Genomic DNA, 15,628 nt, shown 5'->3' with positions numbered 1-15,628 from the left:
AATTCCAGGTGCTTCCCAGTTCTGTTCCTGCCTATTTTTTGGAATAGAAACAGCCTCATTATGGAATAATTTGTGTTCTCCCGGCAGTTTCGGGTCCCTAGGGCGGATTAAAAGCACAGCCCTCAGTGGTTTATCGAGGGATTTGCCCACGTGCCTCCAAATCTGTCCTTGGAAATCCAATCGTTGTCTTGGATTGGGGTTGGGAAAGCTCCGGTGGCTCCAGGGATTGTCCTGAAGGGATTCAGGACAGTGCTGGAGCTTCCCCCGCTCCTTGCCCAGACCTCCAACCCTTTCCCTGCCCCTTCCCACAGAGAAACCACTCCCTGGGGTGGCTTTTGCCCACTCCTTCCCCAGTTTCGGTGCCGTTATGGCCCAAGCGACTCCTCCCGTGGCAACAAAAAGGAAGGAAGAGGTTTCAGGAGGGGGCGGGGTGGGGAGAGGGCACAGCAGGATGGGACCGAGCGGCTTTCGGGGGCTCTGCCTCGCCCTGCTCTGCTCTGGGGCCGGTGAGTGGGGCCGGGGGCCCGCGGGGACCTCGGGGTGTGGGGCTGGAGCGAGGAGGAGAAGGAGGTGGCTGAAGGCAGTGGGTGAGGTCGCCAGGCAGCAGGACAGGGCGTTCCCTCGTGGCGAGGCCGGGGTTGTGGCTTGGCTGGAGCTCGGGCAGAGGTTGCCCCACCTCTGCCTCTTTCTCAACTGCCCCCAGCCTTGCTGGGCTTCCTCCCCGGGCACTGAACCTCCATCCCACCTCCATCCCACCTCCATCCCACCTCCATCCCACCCTCATCCCACCTCCATCCCACCTCCATCCCACCCTCCATCCCACCTCCATCCCACCTCCATCCCACCCTCATCCCACCTCCATCCCACCTCCATCCCACCTCCATCCCACCCCCATCCCACCTCCATCCCACCTCCATCCCACCTCCATCCCACCCCCATCCCACCTCCATCACACCCTCATCCCACCTCCATCCCACCTCCATCCCACCTCCATCCCACCCTCATCCCACCCTCATCCCACCTCCATCCCACCCTCATCCCACCTCCATCCCACCCCCATCCCACCCTCATCCCACCTCCATCCCACCTCCATCCCACCTCCATCCCACCCTCATCCCACCTCCATCCCACCTTCTCTCCCCAGTGTGCGCCGATGGCACCAGAGAGGTGATCGGGGCCGTGGGCGCGTCCGTCACCTTCCCCATCCAAATCCCGGCTGGAAGTGCAGGGTTCTGGAACTTTGGGAATGATCCCATAGCGACCGTGCTACCCAAGGATCCCCCTGAGGTCGTGTTTGGAGAAGAAAAATACAAAAAGCGCTTCACTTTCGCCGAGAACGGCAGCGCACTCAGCATCTCCCAGCTGAGCTTGGAGGACGCCGGGATCTACTCGGTAAAGATCGGTGGGAAAATATCCACGTTCACCCTACACGTGTACGGTAGGTGCTTCTAGCGCTGCTTTTGGGGTTTGTTCTGCTCAAAGGGGTTTCCTGACACTCTCGTCTGCCCCTGTCCCCAGGGGAGCTGGCAGAGCCCACCGTGACCTGCGAGGCCCGGAACTGCTCGGCCGGGAGCTGCCGCTTCTCCCTGCGCTGCTCCGTGCCCGGCACCGGCCTCGGGAGCATCTCCTACCTCTGGAGCAAGGGGGAACGGCCGTGGGATGAGGGGCCCACGGTGCTGGTGGTGAATAAATCATCCGGGAACGGGCCGGAGTCACTCACGTGCACGGCACGGAACCCTATCAGCAGCCGGAACGTCACCGTGGTGGCACCTGGGGACCTCTGCACAGGTGAGAGCCGTGGGAAGGTTTGGGATTGGGATGGGATGGGATGGGATGGGATTGGGATTGGGATGGGATGGGATGGGATGGGATTGGGATTGGGATGGGATGGGATGGGATGGGATTGGGATGGGGTGGGGTGGGATGGGATGGGATGGGATTGGGATGGGATGGGCTGATCCCACTCTCCAGGGCTCCAGCTTTTCCCCGGAGCGGTGGCTTGGGATGCAGAGGGAAGTGCTGACCTCTCTCCCTGTTCTCTCCCCTCACCAGAAAACGCCACGCACCCTCCCGGCCCCGGTGAGCTGCCACCCCCTGTCCATGTCCAGCCGCGCTCCCGAGCGTCCCCAGGCGTCCCCGTGTGCCCGGGGCAGCTTTTCCATGTGTGGCCGGGGAGGGGGATTGGGGAGCCTGAGCCCAGCACCCTCCAGCTCCTCCCAAAGCCCTTTCCAGGGAATGTTGGGCTCTCTGGGCAGTGCCCTCAGCACCCCCGGGCTGGCTCTGTCCCCTGGGGGATTTCGGGAGGGCAGGAGTCCCCCCAGAGTTTGGGATGGGAGCACTGAGTCCATCCGTGCCCCAGAGCCAAGGTGGGTGTGGGACTGCGGGTTCCTCCCGGGCTTTGCTCCCCAAAAAGCCCCCCGAGGTCCCTGGAGGGCAAAGAGACATGGGCCAAGGGCCGTGGCCGGGAGGGGCCGGGCCGGGATTCTCTGGGTGCTGCTTCCACAAAGCCGCTCGTCCTCGGGCAGCCCTGGCTCGGAGCGAGCTCTCCTGGAATGAGGGCTCAGGGAGGGATTTGGGGCCAGGTTCCCTCTGTCCCCGTGCCAGGAAGAGCCAGGTTTATTTTGGGATGTGATCCATGGACTTCTTCTCTCTCCAGAGCCCCACCCCGGCAGCCTGGGCAGGGTCCTGGCTGTGGCTGTGGCCGAAGCCGCGGTGCTTTCCTCGATTTTCCTCCTGTTCCACTGCAGAGGCCAACGAGGAGCTCAACTCAGCAGCTCAGGGGGTTAATCCTGGGCCGTTCCAGGGTGATGGAATTTGGGGGTTTCCCACCATTTTCAAGGCACAAGGATGAGCCTGACCTGCCCTTCCCCGGGCAAATCTTTTGGTTCCTCTTCCCCCAAATCCAGGCCCAGCCTGGGAAGTTCCCCCAGAATCCCATCCTAAAACGTTTTATTCCCAATTTATTTTCCTTTCCCTCTGCCACAATCCACGAGCTCGGAGCTGCAGACACCTGAGACGTTTTGGGGTTATAAAATCCCCAAAATTGGGGCAGGGTTGGATTGCTCAGCCCTGGCCCCTCAGCATTCCCACACTGGATATTCCCACAGGGAATCAGGGCAGGGGGTGGCCGGGCCCCCTCTCAGCCCTAAATTCAGCTTTAATTCCACCAGGGACAACCTCACCTGTTCCCATAAAATCAGTGGGGAAGGATGGGAATGGGGAAGTCTGGTGGGACATGGCTTCTCCCACAGAGGGGTTGCCAAAATTCCACACTCCTTCAGCCAAAATCTGGCGGATTCAGGATTTTTCACTCATTCCAGAGCCCAAAAAATAAAACCAACTTCTCATTTTTCCACTTAGAAGTCCCTGTGGGCTCCCTTGGGGAATCAGGACCACGGGATGAGATCCTGGCGTCAAATTCCACAGGGATGAGGTCGGAGTCCAAATCCGCTCCTGGACGCCTTTCCCGGGGCCGCAGGAGCGGGAATGACCCTTCCCGTCAGGATCCTCCCTCCTTCCCAGCTCCGAGGTGGATCCAGAGCCTTTCTCCCTTCTCCCATCGCTCCAGGATCCCGCTGGAATTTCTCCCCCACACCCAGGGGAGGTTCCTTGCCGGTGTCCAAGCCCTTGCTTGACCATCCTGCACCTCTCCGGCCACCGCGCCGGACACGCCGCCCACTCGGAGAGTTTTTCCCCCGATTCCTCAGGGATTCCCAAGGGATCCCCAAGGGATTCCCCAGGGATCAGCGGGAGAATCCAGCCCGGAACGTGGATCCCAGAGAAGCTCAGGCCACAGGAAGAGTCACGCTGGCATAAACTGTCGTGGGCTCCTTGGAGAGGACAAAAATTTGGGGTGGCCAAAGGGCTCAGCGAGGTGGCCTGGCCGGGCAGCGTCCCACGGGCAGGGGCTGGGGACAGTCCCCCTTACCTGGGACAGCGGGGGGTGTCCCTGCGGGGTTGGGGACCCTGCCGGGGACCAGGGGGCTCCGTCGGGGGCCGGGGGTGGCCCGGTGGCCACGGTGTAGATGGTGGCGCAGGAGGAGGAGGTGGCGTTGGGGACGGTCCCTTTGGGCTTCTGAGGGAGGGGACAAAGGGTGGGCAGCGACCCCGGGGTCCCCACGGGGCCAGCCCGGCCCTGCCGCCCCCTTTTCCTGCCCGGTTTGGGCCCAGCGGGGCTTGGAAAAGGGGCAAAACCCCGGAGTTTGCCCCCAAAGGCATCGCGGGAAGTTGAGGGCTCAGGAAGTTTTGTCACCCGGCCTTATTCCCGGAGATTCCCAAATTCCCCGGAACCAGGGGCGGCAGGGGTGGGTGGCCACCCCACAATGTTACCCTCTCCCTTTTTCCCCCCTTGCTCCCCTTGTTTTTTTCCCCCTTTATCCCTTTTCCCCCCTTTTTTCCCCCTTTTTCCCCCCTTTTTTCCCCCCTTTTTCCCCCTTTTTCCCCCTTTTCCCCCTTTTTCCCCTTTTAACACCTTTTTTTCCTCCTTTCTTCCCCCTTTTTCACCTTTTTCCCCTTTTACCCCTTTTTCCCCTTTTCCCCCTTTTTCCTTTTCCCCCTTTTCCCTCTTTTTCCACCATTTTCCCTTTTCCCCCTTTTCCCCCATTTTTCCCTTCTTTCCCCCTTTTCTCCCCTTTCCCCCCCCACTTTCTTCTCCCCTTTTCCCCTATTTTCCCCCTTTCTTCCCCTTTTTCCCCCCTCATCCCATTGTTCCCCATTTTCCCCATTTGTCCCCGTTTTTCCCGGCTCACCTGCACCCTCTGCACCTGGGCGTAGATGGTGGGGCTGGTGCTGGCCGGAGTGACCTGGGAGAGGTCCGGGACTGGCCAGGAGGGGTCCTGGTCACCTGTGGGGGGTGTCACACAATCCCGGGATCAGCCAGGTGGGAAAAGAATTCCAAGGTCACCAAGTCTGGCCTGTGTCCGGTTGCCCCTGGACACCCAGCCCAAATCCCGGGATCCCTCGGACCCCTCCAGGGATGGCCACTCCAACCCTCCCTGGGCAGCCCCTTCCAAGGCCTGGCCGCCCTTTCCAGGAGGGATTTTCCCAAATATCCACCCTGAGCCTCCCCTGGCACAGCTCGAGGCCGTTCCCTCTTGTGCTGGCCCCGTTCCCTGCGATCAGATCCCAAATCCCCCCTGGAAGAGCCCCAAATTCCCTCTGGATCCCCCTTTTCTCCAGGCTGAGCCCCCCCAGCTCCCTCAGGAATTCTCCTTTTAGGATTCACTCTCCAAGTGTGGGATGAGCTGGGAGCTGGAAGGGGATCCCAATCCCAATTCCAGCCACACCCAGTCCCTCGGGGATGACCAGCTCCGTGGCCAGAGGGTTTCCAGCTCATTTGGCCATTTCTGGGAATTTGGACATTTCTGGGAATTGGTCTCCACCCGAGGAATGGGAAAAGATTCTCCTCCCTGCAGTTTTTGGGTTGGGATCATCCAATTCCCGTTGGAATCGTGGCAGATGGTCATGGACACCCATCCCCGTGGGAAAAGAATCTGTTCCTATTTTTTAATTTTTCTCCTGGGTTTTAAGCCTTTTTTTCCCCCCTTCTTTTTACCCTTGGAGAAAACTACATTTTTCTCCTTCCCAAGGGTCGGGATAATCCATTCCAAGGTTTTTAACCCTTTCAGGAGGAATTCTTTTCCTGGAAAGAGAGGTCAGGCTTTGGAAGGGGCGTTTGGAGGTGCCCAAGGAACCACCGGACACTGGGCGGTGCCCAGGTGGGAACTGGCCACAGGTTGGACTCGACGACCTTGGAGCTCTTTCCCAACCTCAGGGATTTTGGGAATCAGCCCTCGGGGACCCCCACCCATCCCAGGAACCCCACAAACTCACGTTTGGCCAAGTGGGTGGCCCTGAAGGCGACCATGACCACGATGACGATGACGACGGCACCGAGCCCCGCCAGCAGCACGAGGAGCTCCGTCCTCAGCCCGGGGTCACCTGGGGCGGGAGGGGACAGACGGGGAGGTGGCCCCGGGTCAGCCAGAGCCCGGGGTCACCTGTCACCCCATTGGGGGTGGGCTTTTGTCACCTCTGTCCCCTAATTTGGGGTCTGAATTTGTCACCTCATCACCTGATTTGGGGATGGATTTTTGTCACCTCTGTCCCCTAATTTTGAATCTGACGTTTGCCACCTGTCACCTGATTTTGGTTCTAAATTTCGTCACTGATTTTGGGGCTGAGTTTTTTACCGCTGTCACCTGATTTGGGGGTGGATTTTTGTCACCTCTGTCACCTGAATTTGGGCTTGATCTGTGGTAGAACAGGAAACAAAGGGCCAGAAATGCCTCTCTGAGCTCTCTTCATTTGCCTTTTTTGCAGCTGGAGGCTGGATTTGGGGTCAGGAAAAAAAAGCCTAAAAATCTCCCCGGTGGCTTTAAGGGGGGCTTGAGGCACGGAAATATCTCAAATATCCACGGAAATATCTCCAATATCCATAAAAATCTCTCGTCTAAAGGGGGATCCCATCAATCCATAGAAATATCTCGAATATCCAAATTTCTCAAATATCCAAATCTCTCAAATTCCCACCCAAATCCCTCAAATTCCCACCTAAATACCTCAAATTCCCACCCAAATCCCCCCAGGGGATCTCAGGATGATCCCAGCCCCTTCCCAGTGCTCCCAGCACAGGCCCAGGAGTGACAGCCCCAAACCCAACCCCAAGGAATTCCCCCTCTTCCCGTGGAGTCTCCCCCTCTGGAGCCATCCCCCCTCCCCCCCCGGCCGTGTCCCCGTGTCCCCTGCTCCGGGTGACATCTCCAGAGGTCCCTTCCCACCCCCACAATCCCAGGATTCTGGGATTCTGGGGTTCTGGGATTCCAGGATTCTGGGATTCTCAGATTTGGGGATTCCGGGATTCTGGGATTCCGGGGTTCTGAAATTCTGGGATTCTGGGATTCTGGGATTCTGGAATTTCAGGATTCTGGAATTCTGGGATTCCATGATTCCGGGATTCTGGGATTTTAGGATTCTGGGATTTTGGGATTCCATGATTCTGGGATTCCATTATTCCAGGATTCTGAGATTCCATGATTCCAGGATTCTGGGATTCTGGGATTTTAGGATTCCATGATTCTGGGATTTTGGGATTCTGGGACCTACCGGGCTGCTCAGAGCCACACTGGGAAGAGTCGAAGGCCACATCCCGGCTGCTCACGGGATTCCTGGCGGTGCAGACGCATCCGAAGCCCGCGCTCCACAGGGAATAGGAGAGGTTCAGGAAGCTGCCGTTCCCGGAGCAGATCTCCCAGGTCCCGTTGTCCCGGCTGTCCCAGCTGTAGGAAACCTCATCCCCCCGCTCCGAGGTGCAGAGGAGGGTGAGGGAGCAGCTGCCATTGGACAACTCCTGATGGAGGATCCGGATGCTGGGATTGGCCACCGGCTCTGGAAGATGGGAATTCCAGGATTTGGTGGACATCAGGGTGGGCGTTTCCCACCCCCTTGACCACCACCCAACTCCCAAACCTGCTCCCAAAAAGCCAGGAGCATCCAGAAAAAAAGCCAGGAACATCCAGGAAAATACCAGGAAATTCCAGGAAAAGGCTGGGAATATCCAACAAAAAGCCAGGATATTCCCGCAAAAAATGCTGGGATCAGCCTCCAGCTCTGGAAAAAGGGAGAGATGGAAATTCCAGGATTTTCTGGATATCAAGGAGCGCATTTTCCACCTCCTTGACCACCACCCACCTCCCAGACCTGCTCCCAAAAAGCCAGAATTGTCCAGGAAAAAGCCGGGAATATCCAGGAAAAAGCCGGGATCATCCGTCACGGCGATTCCCAAAGGATTCTTTACCGAACACTTCCAGCTGGACCTGCCAGACCTCCTCCTCCGGCCCCTTGCTGACGCTGTACTCATAGAGCTGCCCGTCCCCCCGGCTGGTGTTGAGGATTTCCAGGGAAAAGTCCAGCGTGTGGAAGCGCATCCGCCCCGGCTCGAACTCCGTGTAATTCCCGCCGGAAAACTTCAGCAGGAATTTCTTCTTCTGCGGCTCCTCCGTGGATCTTTTCCAGGAGGCTTCCCCGAAGTCCAGGGTGCGTTCCTGGAGTTGGCGGGGGATCCGCAGCAGCGTCGCCTTTCCCAAGGTTCCCAGCACCTTTTCCCTGGCTCCAATCCCTGGGAAGAGAGGAGGGAGAAGGGTTGAGGCTCACAGGGATCATCCCCCTCCCAATCCAGAGGAAATGCTCTGGGATCGAGGCAGGGATGATGCTGGATCCATCCTGGTGATCCACGGGATCCCCAGATCCAAGGGAGAGACCCCAAATCCAAGGGAGAGACCCCAAACCCAAGGGAGAGACCTCACATTCGAAGGAGAGACCCCAAAGCCAAAGGAGAGACCCCAAATCCAAGGAAGAGACCTCAGATCCAAGGGAGAGACCCCAAATCCAAAGAAGAGACCCCAAATCCAAGGGAGAGACCCCAAATCCAAGGGAGAGACCCCAAATCCAAAGAAGAGACCCCAAATCCAAGGGGGAGAGACCCCAAATCCAAAGGAGAGACCTCCGATCCAAAGGAGAGACCCCAAATACAAGGGAGAGACCCCAAATCCAAGGGAGAGACCCCAAATCCAAGGGAGAGACCTCAGATCCAAGGGAGAGACCCCAAATCCAAAGAAGAGACTCCAAATCCAAGGGGGAGAGACCCCAAATCCAAGGGAGAGACCCCAAATCCAAGGGCGCCTCCCCCAGCCTGGCTCCAGCAGCTCCAGGTTCTTCCAGAACTGGGCACAGAATTCCAGGTCTCTCCTGCATCCCTCAAGCTCCTCAAAATCCCAAGTTTCCGTGGGATTTTCCTTGCAGGAGACGTGGGAGGGGTAAAAGGATTTTTCCAGGTGGAATTTCCTCCTGGAAAGGGTGGCCAGGCCTTGGAAGGGGCTCAGGGAGGGTTGGAGGTGTCCGAGGGACCCCTGGGCGCTGCTCTGGGTGACCCGGTTGGATTCTATGACCTTGGAATTCTTTCCCAGCTTCAAGAATTCCGGAATTCCGGGAAGCGCGGCCACCTGGGAGCGGGCTCGGGGATAAATCCCCCGTTTTCCTCCTGGTTGAGGTGGTCCCAGGTTGTTTTTTTGGAAAAACTTTTCTGAGGGGTTTCAGCTCCCACACCCCCAGGTTCCCGGGGGAGGATTTTCCCCCAGAAACGCCTTTGTTGTTTTTTATTCCAAGGCAATGATTCAGATTTTCCTCGATTCGGATTTTCCTCAATTCAGATTTTCCTCGATTCGGATTTTCCTCGATTCAGATTTTCCTCGATTCAGATTTTCCTCGATTCGGATTTTTCCTTCGTTTCTGGGCAAACAACTTTTGTTTTTGTAGGAAACTGTGGGAGGAGCAGGAAGAGGAAGAGGAGGAGGAGGAGGGGGAGGAGGCAAATCCGGAGCTCCCAAGAGCAGGGAAGGGTCCCCATTGTGCCACCCCCACTTTTCCCAAAGTGTTTTTTCCATCAGTTTCACCCCGGAAAGGAAAGGAAAAAGGAAAAAACGGAAAAAGGAAAAAGGGAAAAGGAAAAAACGGAAAAAGGGAAAAGGAAGGAGGAAAAAGGAAGAAGGAAAAGGGAAAGAATCTCCCACTGGTGGATCCTGGAATTTCAGCTGGAAGCCTGGAGGGAATTTTGGCTCTCCAGACCCCTCCAAAAACAGGGATTGACCCCATTTTCATGGATTTGTCCCATGATCCTCAAGGTCATTCCAACCCAAACCATTCCATGATTTTATTCCTTGGGAACCATCTCCCAGCCCTCGGATTTGAGCCAATCCACCGGGAATCATCCTCTGGAGGACCCCAAATCCCTCTGGCACGGAATTAGATCCTCAGGGCTCTTAAAACCCCACTAAAATTTGCCCAAATTTTTCGCTTTTCCAGCTGAATTTTTTCCATCACTTTTTACCCCTCCTCCTTCTCGGAGAGTTTTAGGGACGCTCCTCACATCCCACCTGGAGCTCCTCCACCCCAAAGTCCTAAACCCCTTCAGAGCCCGCCAAAACCCCCCCAAAATCCAGGAAAAACCACCCAAAAAACACCCCCCAGAATCCGGGAGGAAAACCGACGTACCCCAAAGAGCTCCGAGGGCGAGGAGCAGCCGGAGCCAAGCGCCGGAGCCCATCCCGGGATCACGGAGCCTCCACCACTCCGGGGCTCAAACCAGGTGATGACGGGAGGTTCTTCACCCCTGGGCCTCTCATTTCCTGTTTTTTCGGGGCTGAATGAGTGGAACCTTTGCCTTTTATTTCCTTCGGTCGGAAATTATTCAAAGCGCGAGGTTGTGCCTCGGCCCCACAAAGCTGCGGAAAGAAGCAGCAAATGGATTTCTTTTTCCGCCAGAGTCGCCTCATCCTCTGGAGGGTCCTCAAAGGGCTCCGAAAAGAAGAGGAAAAATCCAGTTTTGAAGGAATTTCCAGGATTTTTCCAGCTCCGGGGAGGTGGAAGCTTCAAGGCGATCCCGCTAAAGGACGTGGGCAGCTCCTGGGCCGTGCGGGAACATCCCAAAAGCTGCTCCGTCCCCCCCAGGGGGTGGGAAAACCCCAAATTTCCCAGAAATCTCCCAGCTTGGAGCTCCGTGGGATCCGCAGCGAGGAGGAGGAAGATGGGAGGTCCCCAAAAACTCACCTGGGAGAAGCCAGATGCTCATTCTCAGTGAATTTGGGTGATTTTGGGATCCATTGGGGATGGGGATGGTCCTTCCTGGATGGCTGGGAATGGAGCTGGGAAAATTCAGTCGTGGATCTGCTGCTGGAAAATCTTGGCTTTAGTGGAGGAGCTTCGAAATCCGAGGTTTTTTGCCTTTTTCTTTCTCTGGATTTCGCCACTTTTTCCCAATTTTCCGAGTGTGGAGAGGGAATTCCAGAATTCCTGAGGCTGGAGAAGAGCTCTGGGATCAAAGAACCCAAGCTGTGCCTGAACCCCACTTTGTCACCATCCAGTTGTTCCTTGGACACCTCCAGGGATGGAAACTCCAGGATTTTAACCCAAATCCAACCCCAGGGAATCCCAGGATGAGCTCACATCCCACTGCTTCCCAGACGAGCCCAGCTCGGAGTTTTCCAAGAGGTTTTGCTGCCGGGAAATGATTTTTGAATACTAAAAAAACCCAAAACCACCCAAAAAAACCCACCCGGAACATCCTGTGAAGCTCCTCCCCCCCTGCTCAGAAAGCACCTGATGAGGTAAAAAACCCAAAGCCGTCATTTCCCAAAAATCAGACGTTTACAGAAAAATACGGGACGGGGAAGGGCAGGATGAGAAAACCTGTGGTGGTTCCTCCCAGAAACTTCTGGAATGGGCGCTTGGAAGGATTTTGGGGTGGCAAAGCTGTGTTTGGGGGGATTTGGGGATTTTTGAGGGGTATTTGGGGTATTTTGGGGGGTATTTGGGGTATTTTGGGGGGTTTTGGGGGTGTTTTTAGAGGCACAAATCCCACCTGGAAATCCAATGGCCAGGCAGGATTTCTCCATGGATTTCTCCATGGATTTCTCCACCAGCTCAGCTCCCTCAGGCCTCACCAGGAAGATTTTTGACCACGAAATGGTCCAGAAAAGCCAAAAAATTAAAAAAAAAAAAACAATTTTCCCCACCTGGGTTTTGGCATCAGGCAGGAAAAATTAATGAAGCAGCGAAACCATCCAGAAAAAATTCCTTTCGGGAAGAGTTTGTGGGAAAAGGAACATAAAGTGACCGGGGGAAAAAAAAACCTCTTGTAAGTGGAAATAATCCCAAATCCTTTCTTTTCCCCATCAGCTCAGCCTGGAATTTTCCGGCTGGAAAATCGCCTGAGATTCAGCGCCTGGATCAATATTTGTTCATTTCCAGAGGTTTTTTGGATATTCTGGATTTTATAAGTGGAAGAAAACCTCAAAATCTCCATAGGGGAAAGGACCAAGACCCCCAAAAAAATATTAAATCATCGGAAAACTCAACTTTGGTGTTAAAATCCTCATCCAGGGCGCAGGAATGATCCCGAGTCGCTCCTTAGGCAGGGCTGGAATCACTTGGAATCTTCCAAGGTTGGAAAATTGACTCTTGGATGATTCCGGCCTCGGGAACCTTCCCCTAAAGTGGAGCTTTTTGGGATTTATGGAGGTGAAACCCCTGATTTTCCCCTGTTTTGGGCTGGGCTGGTGGAGCTGGAAGTGTCCCCATTTTTTCTTGCAGGCTGAGGGATCACCTCTGTCATTCCCAAGATTTCTTCCCACCCCGCTGGATCCGTGTCCCACCCTCCAGAGCCGAACCCTCCTCTGGGGGATAAAGGAAGGAATTTTGTCCCCAAAAACGGTGCTGGGGGAAAACATCTCAGAGCTTTTTCCATCATCCCCCTGATCCCTGAGCCGTGGGATGTCCCATCCCAGGGAAAAATCCAGGAAATCCTAAAAATGCGGTGCTCAGGATCAAATTTAATGTGCAAAGAATCATTTGGGAAGGCAGAGACCGACCCCAAACCCTCCCTTGGAAAGGGAAAACCATCCCAAAAAAGGGAGGATCCCCCAAAATCCCAGGGAACCCCAGGAAAGGCTCAGATTGGGTCTCCCCGCAGACTTTGGGATGGGGGGGAGGAGGAATTCCGGGTTGATTGAACGATTCCAGTGATTCCGTTTCCTCGAGCAGCTGCGTCTCTCTGCATCCAGAGGATTTGGGAGCCTCATCCAGATGTTGGTCCCATCGTGGTGGTGGGCGAGGAGGTGACGGGAGCTGTCACCTGCGGTGTCCTCAGGCCATGGTGAGGAGGAGGAAGAGGAGGATGAGGTGTCCCAGGGCCACCAGGGCGCCAGGAGTGGGGCGGGAGGTGACAGACGAGGTTTCACCTGGAGGCACAGGGAGAGCAGGAGCTCTGGGATGGTCCCCAAACCCCTCCCCAGCCCCACGGGGCAGAGGGAAAAGGGTCCCACCACTCCTGGGATCCCCACTGGGATTTGGGATCTGATCCCAGGGAACGGGGCCAGCACAAGAGGGAACGGCCTCGAGCTGTGCCAGGGGAGGCTCAGGGTGGATATTTGGGGAAATCCCTCCTGGAAAGGGCGGCCAGGCCTTGGGAGGGGCTGCCCGGGGAAGGTTGGAGTGGCCATCCCTGGAGGTGTCCGAGGGATCCCTGGAGGTGTCCGAGGGATCCCTGGAGATTCCTCTGGATGACCAAGTGGGATCTGCCCCACCTTGGATCGATGCTCTGGGAGCTCTTTCCCAGCCCAAATAATTCTGGGAATTGCTTTGAAAGTCCCCAGGTGCCCCCCAAAGCCACTCCAGGCAATTCCAAAGGCAAGGCCGCCCCTCCCCGCAGCTCTGGGCGGCCGTGGCCGTACCTGTCCAGCTGCAGGGGTGCCGGTAGGTCAGCGAGGCGTTGTTGGAGGACACCGGGTTGCTGACCTTGCACACGTAGGTTTCGACCTCGGGGTCGAAGGAGACCCTCAGGACAGGGTCCCCCTTCATGGGGAGCTTTTGGGGTGGGATCCACTCGTAGGTGACCTCTTTGAGGGCCACGGAGCAGTTGAGGATGGCGTCGCACCGCTGGGAGTCACCGTTGGTGATGGCGCTGACGTTGGGTTTGGGGACCAGATCTGCAGGAGGACCCAGGATGTCACAAGGTCCCCACGGGGCTCTGGGACAACCCCCAGGATGTCACAAGGTCCCCATGGGGCTCTGGGACAACCCCCAGGATGTCACAACATCCCCAACCCGCCTGCGAAGCACCGGAATGAGCCACCCATGATGCCACAAGGTCCCATGAGGTGCTGGCACAACCCCCTCAGGACATCCCAAAGTCCCCAAAACCCCTGAGGGACAATGTCTTGAGGATGTCACAACATCCCCAGTCCACCCATGGGACACCTGGACAACCCCTCCAGGACACCACAACTTCCCCAAGCTACCCATGGGACACCTGGACAACCCCTCCAGGACACCACAACGTCCCCAAGCCACCCATGGGACACCTGGACAACCCCTCCAGGACACCACAACATCCCCAACCTGGACACCTGGACAACCCCTCCAGGACACCACAACATCCCCAAGCCACCTGTGGACCTCTGGGACAACCTCTCGAGGACATCCCAATGTCCCCAAGCCTCTTGTGGAGCTCTGGGACAATTCCCCATCCCCGAACTCACCGTAGACCTTCAGCAGGACCCTCTCCACATTCTCCTTGCCCGAGTCGTCCTCCAGGTACAGCCGGTACTCGCTGCTGTCCCCGACGCGCAGGTGGCTGATTTTGAGGGTGTAGTTCTCGAAGAGCTCCAGCCGCTCCTTGAGGAGGCTCTGGGGGTACTCGGCCTTCTTCCCCCGCCTCTGGCTGGCGATTCTCACCTGGTTTTTCCAGCGCCAGTGGATTTGGGAATATTTGGAGGGGTTTAGGGAGGTGCGGGAATTCAGAAATGCCACCCCACCAACGGCTCCGGTCACTTCCGAGGGTTGGGCTTCCTGTGGCCAGGCTGCCAGAAAAAATAACCAGGGATGGTTTTGCTGGGTCACATTCCCCCTTTTCCAGGTCTCGTCCCGTGTGGAATTTGGTTCCTTCCAGACACGTTTAAAATGCAAAAAAAGCCTCAAATATTAAAAATCAAATTCAAAGAATCCGCTGTTCCCGGCCACCTTCGCATTTAAAAGGCGCAGCACAAGGATTTCAAATTTTCCCACCCCAAATTCCTCGGGGATGATTTTTTTTCCCCCCCTCTCTTCCACTTTTCGGGGACCTCACCCAGATCAGCCCCTCCCCCACAGCGCGGTGGCTCCCGTTGGGAAGGACCCGGTGGGGGACACCCTGGGGGAAGAGCCCGGTGAGAGAGTGGGGACAAGGCCGGGTCACCCCGAGGTCCCGCGCTGTCCCCAGAGCCACGACCCCAAAGCGTCGCCTCACCCAGCCCGGCGCCTCGCAGCAAGAGGAGGAAGAGAAGGTTCAACTCCGGCCCCGGCGCCATCTCCTGTCCCTGCGTCGCCCCCACATTCGCGTCCAAATCGGGGGGTGGGAGCCCCCCGGACCTCTCCTCGCTGGGCAGCTGCTCCCCAAGGAGTTCCAAGGCTGGAAGCTCCTGGAACCCCAAAGCCCAGGACCAGCGGGGTTTCTGAGGGAAGTGGGGAGTGGCCGCGTGACGGAGGTGACGCCAATGGTTCCTGTCTGAATTAACCGCCCAAAAACCACGATGCCGCCCTACAGGAGGCGCGGCTGCCCCCGGAAGGGACACCAGGGGTCACTTCTCCTCTTCGCAGTGGTCACCAGAGTGACCCCCAAAGCCGTCCTGATGGCCAATGGGACGCTGACCCCAGGGGTCACTTCTCCTCTTCGCAGTGGTCACCAGAGTGACCCCCAAAGCCGTCCTGATGGCCAATGGGACGCTGACCCCAGGGGTCACTTCTCCTCTTCGCAGTGGTCACCAGAGTGACCCCCAAAGCTGTCCTGATGGCCAATGGGACACTGACCCCAGGGGTCACCTCCCCCACGCTGAGTGACCCCAAAGCCATCGCGATGGCCAATGCGACGCTGACCCCACATCTCCTCTGTCCAGCGGGTCACCAGAGCGACCCCAAAACCATCCCACAGCCAACGGGACACTGACCCCAAGGGTCACATCTCCCCTTTCCAGAGGGTCCCCAGTGCGCAGGATTCCCGTTGTCCCACCCAGGGCTGTGTCCATGCTGAGGTCGGAGCCCG

General features: G+C 57.0%; 3 protein-coding genes across 3 annotated transcripts; 1 reads left to right on the top strand and 2 right to left on the bottom strand.

Annotated features, from left to right (window-relative positions):
- The first annotated feature begins 445 nt into the window (after nucleotides 1-445).
- Nucleotides 446-3,766, top strand: LOC138098611 (SLAM family member 7-like). Its single transcript, XM_068995265.1, has 5 exons — nucleotides 446-506; nucleotides 1,145-1,438; nucleotides 1,519-1,788; nucleotides 2,053-2,079; nucleotides 2,657-3,766. The coding sequence occupies exons 1-5, from the start codon at nucleotides 452-454 to the stop codon at nucleotides 2,785-2,787; spliced, it is 777 nt and encodes a 258-aa protein (XP_068851366.1). The 5' UTR covers nucleotides 446-451; the 3' UTR covers nucleotides 2,788-3,766.
- Nucleotides 3,767-3,770: 4 nt separating this feature from the next.
- Nucleotides 3,771-10,759, bottom strand: LOC138098612 (signaling lymphocytic activation molecule-like). Its single transcript, XM_068995266.1, has 8 exons — nucleotides 10,603-10,759; nucleotides 10,048-10,277; nucleotides 7,796-8,116; nucleotides 7,105-7,386; nucleotides 5,833-5,940; nucleotides 4,749-4,843; nucleotides 3,929-4,075; nucleotides 3,771-3,830 (listed from the first exon to the last, which is right to left on the bottom strand). Exons 2-8 carry the CDS (start codon nucleotides 10,097-10,099, stop codon nucleotides 3,786-3,788), a joined length of 1,050 nt encoding a protein of 349 aa, XP_068851367.1. The 5' UTR covers nucleotides 10,100-10,277; nucleotides 10,603-10,759; the 3' UTR covers nucleotides 3,771-3,785.
- Nucleotides 10,760-12,373: 1,614 nt separating this feature from the next.
- On the bottom strand, nucleotides 12,374-15,065 carry CD48 (CD48 molecule). Its single transcript, XM_068995254.1, has 3 exons — nucleotides 14,837-15,065; nucleotides 14,091-14,411; nucleotides 12,374-13,538 (listed from the first exon to the last, which is right to left on the bottom strand). Exons 1-3 carry the CDS (start codon nucleotides 14,895-14,897, stop codon nucleotides 12,697-12,699), a joined length of 1,224 nt encoding a protein of 407 aa, XP_068851355.1. The 5' UTR covers nucleotides 14,898-15,065; the 3' UTR covers nucleotides 12,374-12,696.
- Nucleotides 15,066-15,628: the final 563 nt, after the last annotated feature.

Source organism: Aphelocoma coerulescens, chromosome 25, assembly GCF_041296385.1.
Source record: "Aphelocoma coerulescens isolate FSJ_1873_10779 chromosome 25, UR_Acoe_1.0, whole genome shotgun sequence".
In the NCBI taxonomy this organism is placed as follows: domain Eukaryota; kingdom Metazoa; phylum Chordata; class Aves; order Passeriformes; family Corvidae; genus Aphelocoma; species Aphelocoma coerulescens.
Note: the sequence above shows the minus strand (reverse complement) of the source record. Positions and strands in the feature narration are given on the sequence as shown.

What these genes read in the sequence shown, in the direction of transcription:
- LOC138098611 (XM_068995265.1), top strand. Translation starts at nt 452, where the DNA reads ATGGGACCGAGCGGCTTTCGGGGGCTCTGCCTCGCCCTGCTCTGCTCT. An exon ending in CCTGCTCTGCTCTGGGGCCG is followed by an intron (nt 507 to 1,144) that starts GTGAGTGGGGCC and finishes TTCTCTCCCCAG; the next exon opens with TGTGCGCCGATGGCACCAGA. An exon ending in CACGCACCCTCCCGGCCCCG is followed by an intron (nt 2,080 to 2,656) that starts GTGAGCTGCCAC and finishes TTCTCTCTCCAG; the next exon opens with AGCCCCACCCCGGCAGCCTG.
- LOC138098612 (XM_068995266.1), bottom strand. Translation starts at nt 10,099, where the DNA reads ATGGGCTCCGGCGCTTGGCTCCGGCTGCTCCTCGCCCTCGGAGCTCTT. An exon ending in GTGTGGCTCTGAGCAGCCCG is followed by an intron (nt 5,941 to 7,104) that starts GTAGGTCCCAGA and finishes CTCCCGCCCCAG; the next exon opens with GTGACCCCGGGCTGAGGACG. An exon ending in GACACCCCCCGCTGTCCCAG is followed by an intron (nt 3,831 to 3,928) that starts GTAAGGGGGACT and finishes GTCCTCTCCAAG; the next exon opens with GAGCCCACGACAGTTTATGC.
- CD48 (XM_068995254.1), bottom strand. Translation starts at nt 14,897, where the DNA reads ATGGCGCCGGGGCCGGAGTTGAACCTTCTCTTCCTCCTCTTGCTGCGA. An exon ending in GCTGCGAGGCGCCGGGCTGG is followed by an intron (nt 14,412 to 14,836) that starts GTGAGGCGACGC and finishes TTTTTCTGGCAG; the next exon opens with CCTGGCCACAGGAAGCCCAA. An exon ending in GGTCCTGCTGAAGGTCTACG is followed by an intron (nt 13,539 to 14,090) that starts GTGAGTTCGGGG and finishes GTCCTCCTGCAG; the next exon opens with ATCTGGTCCCCAAACCCAAC.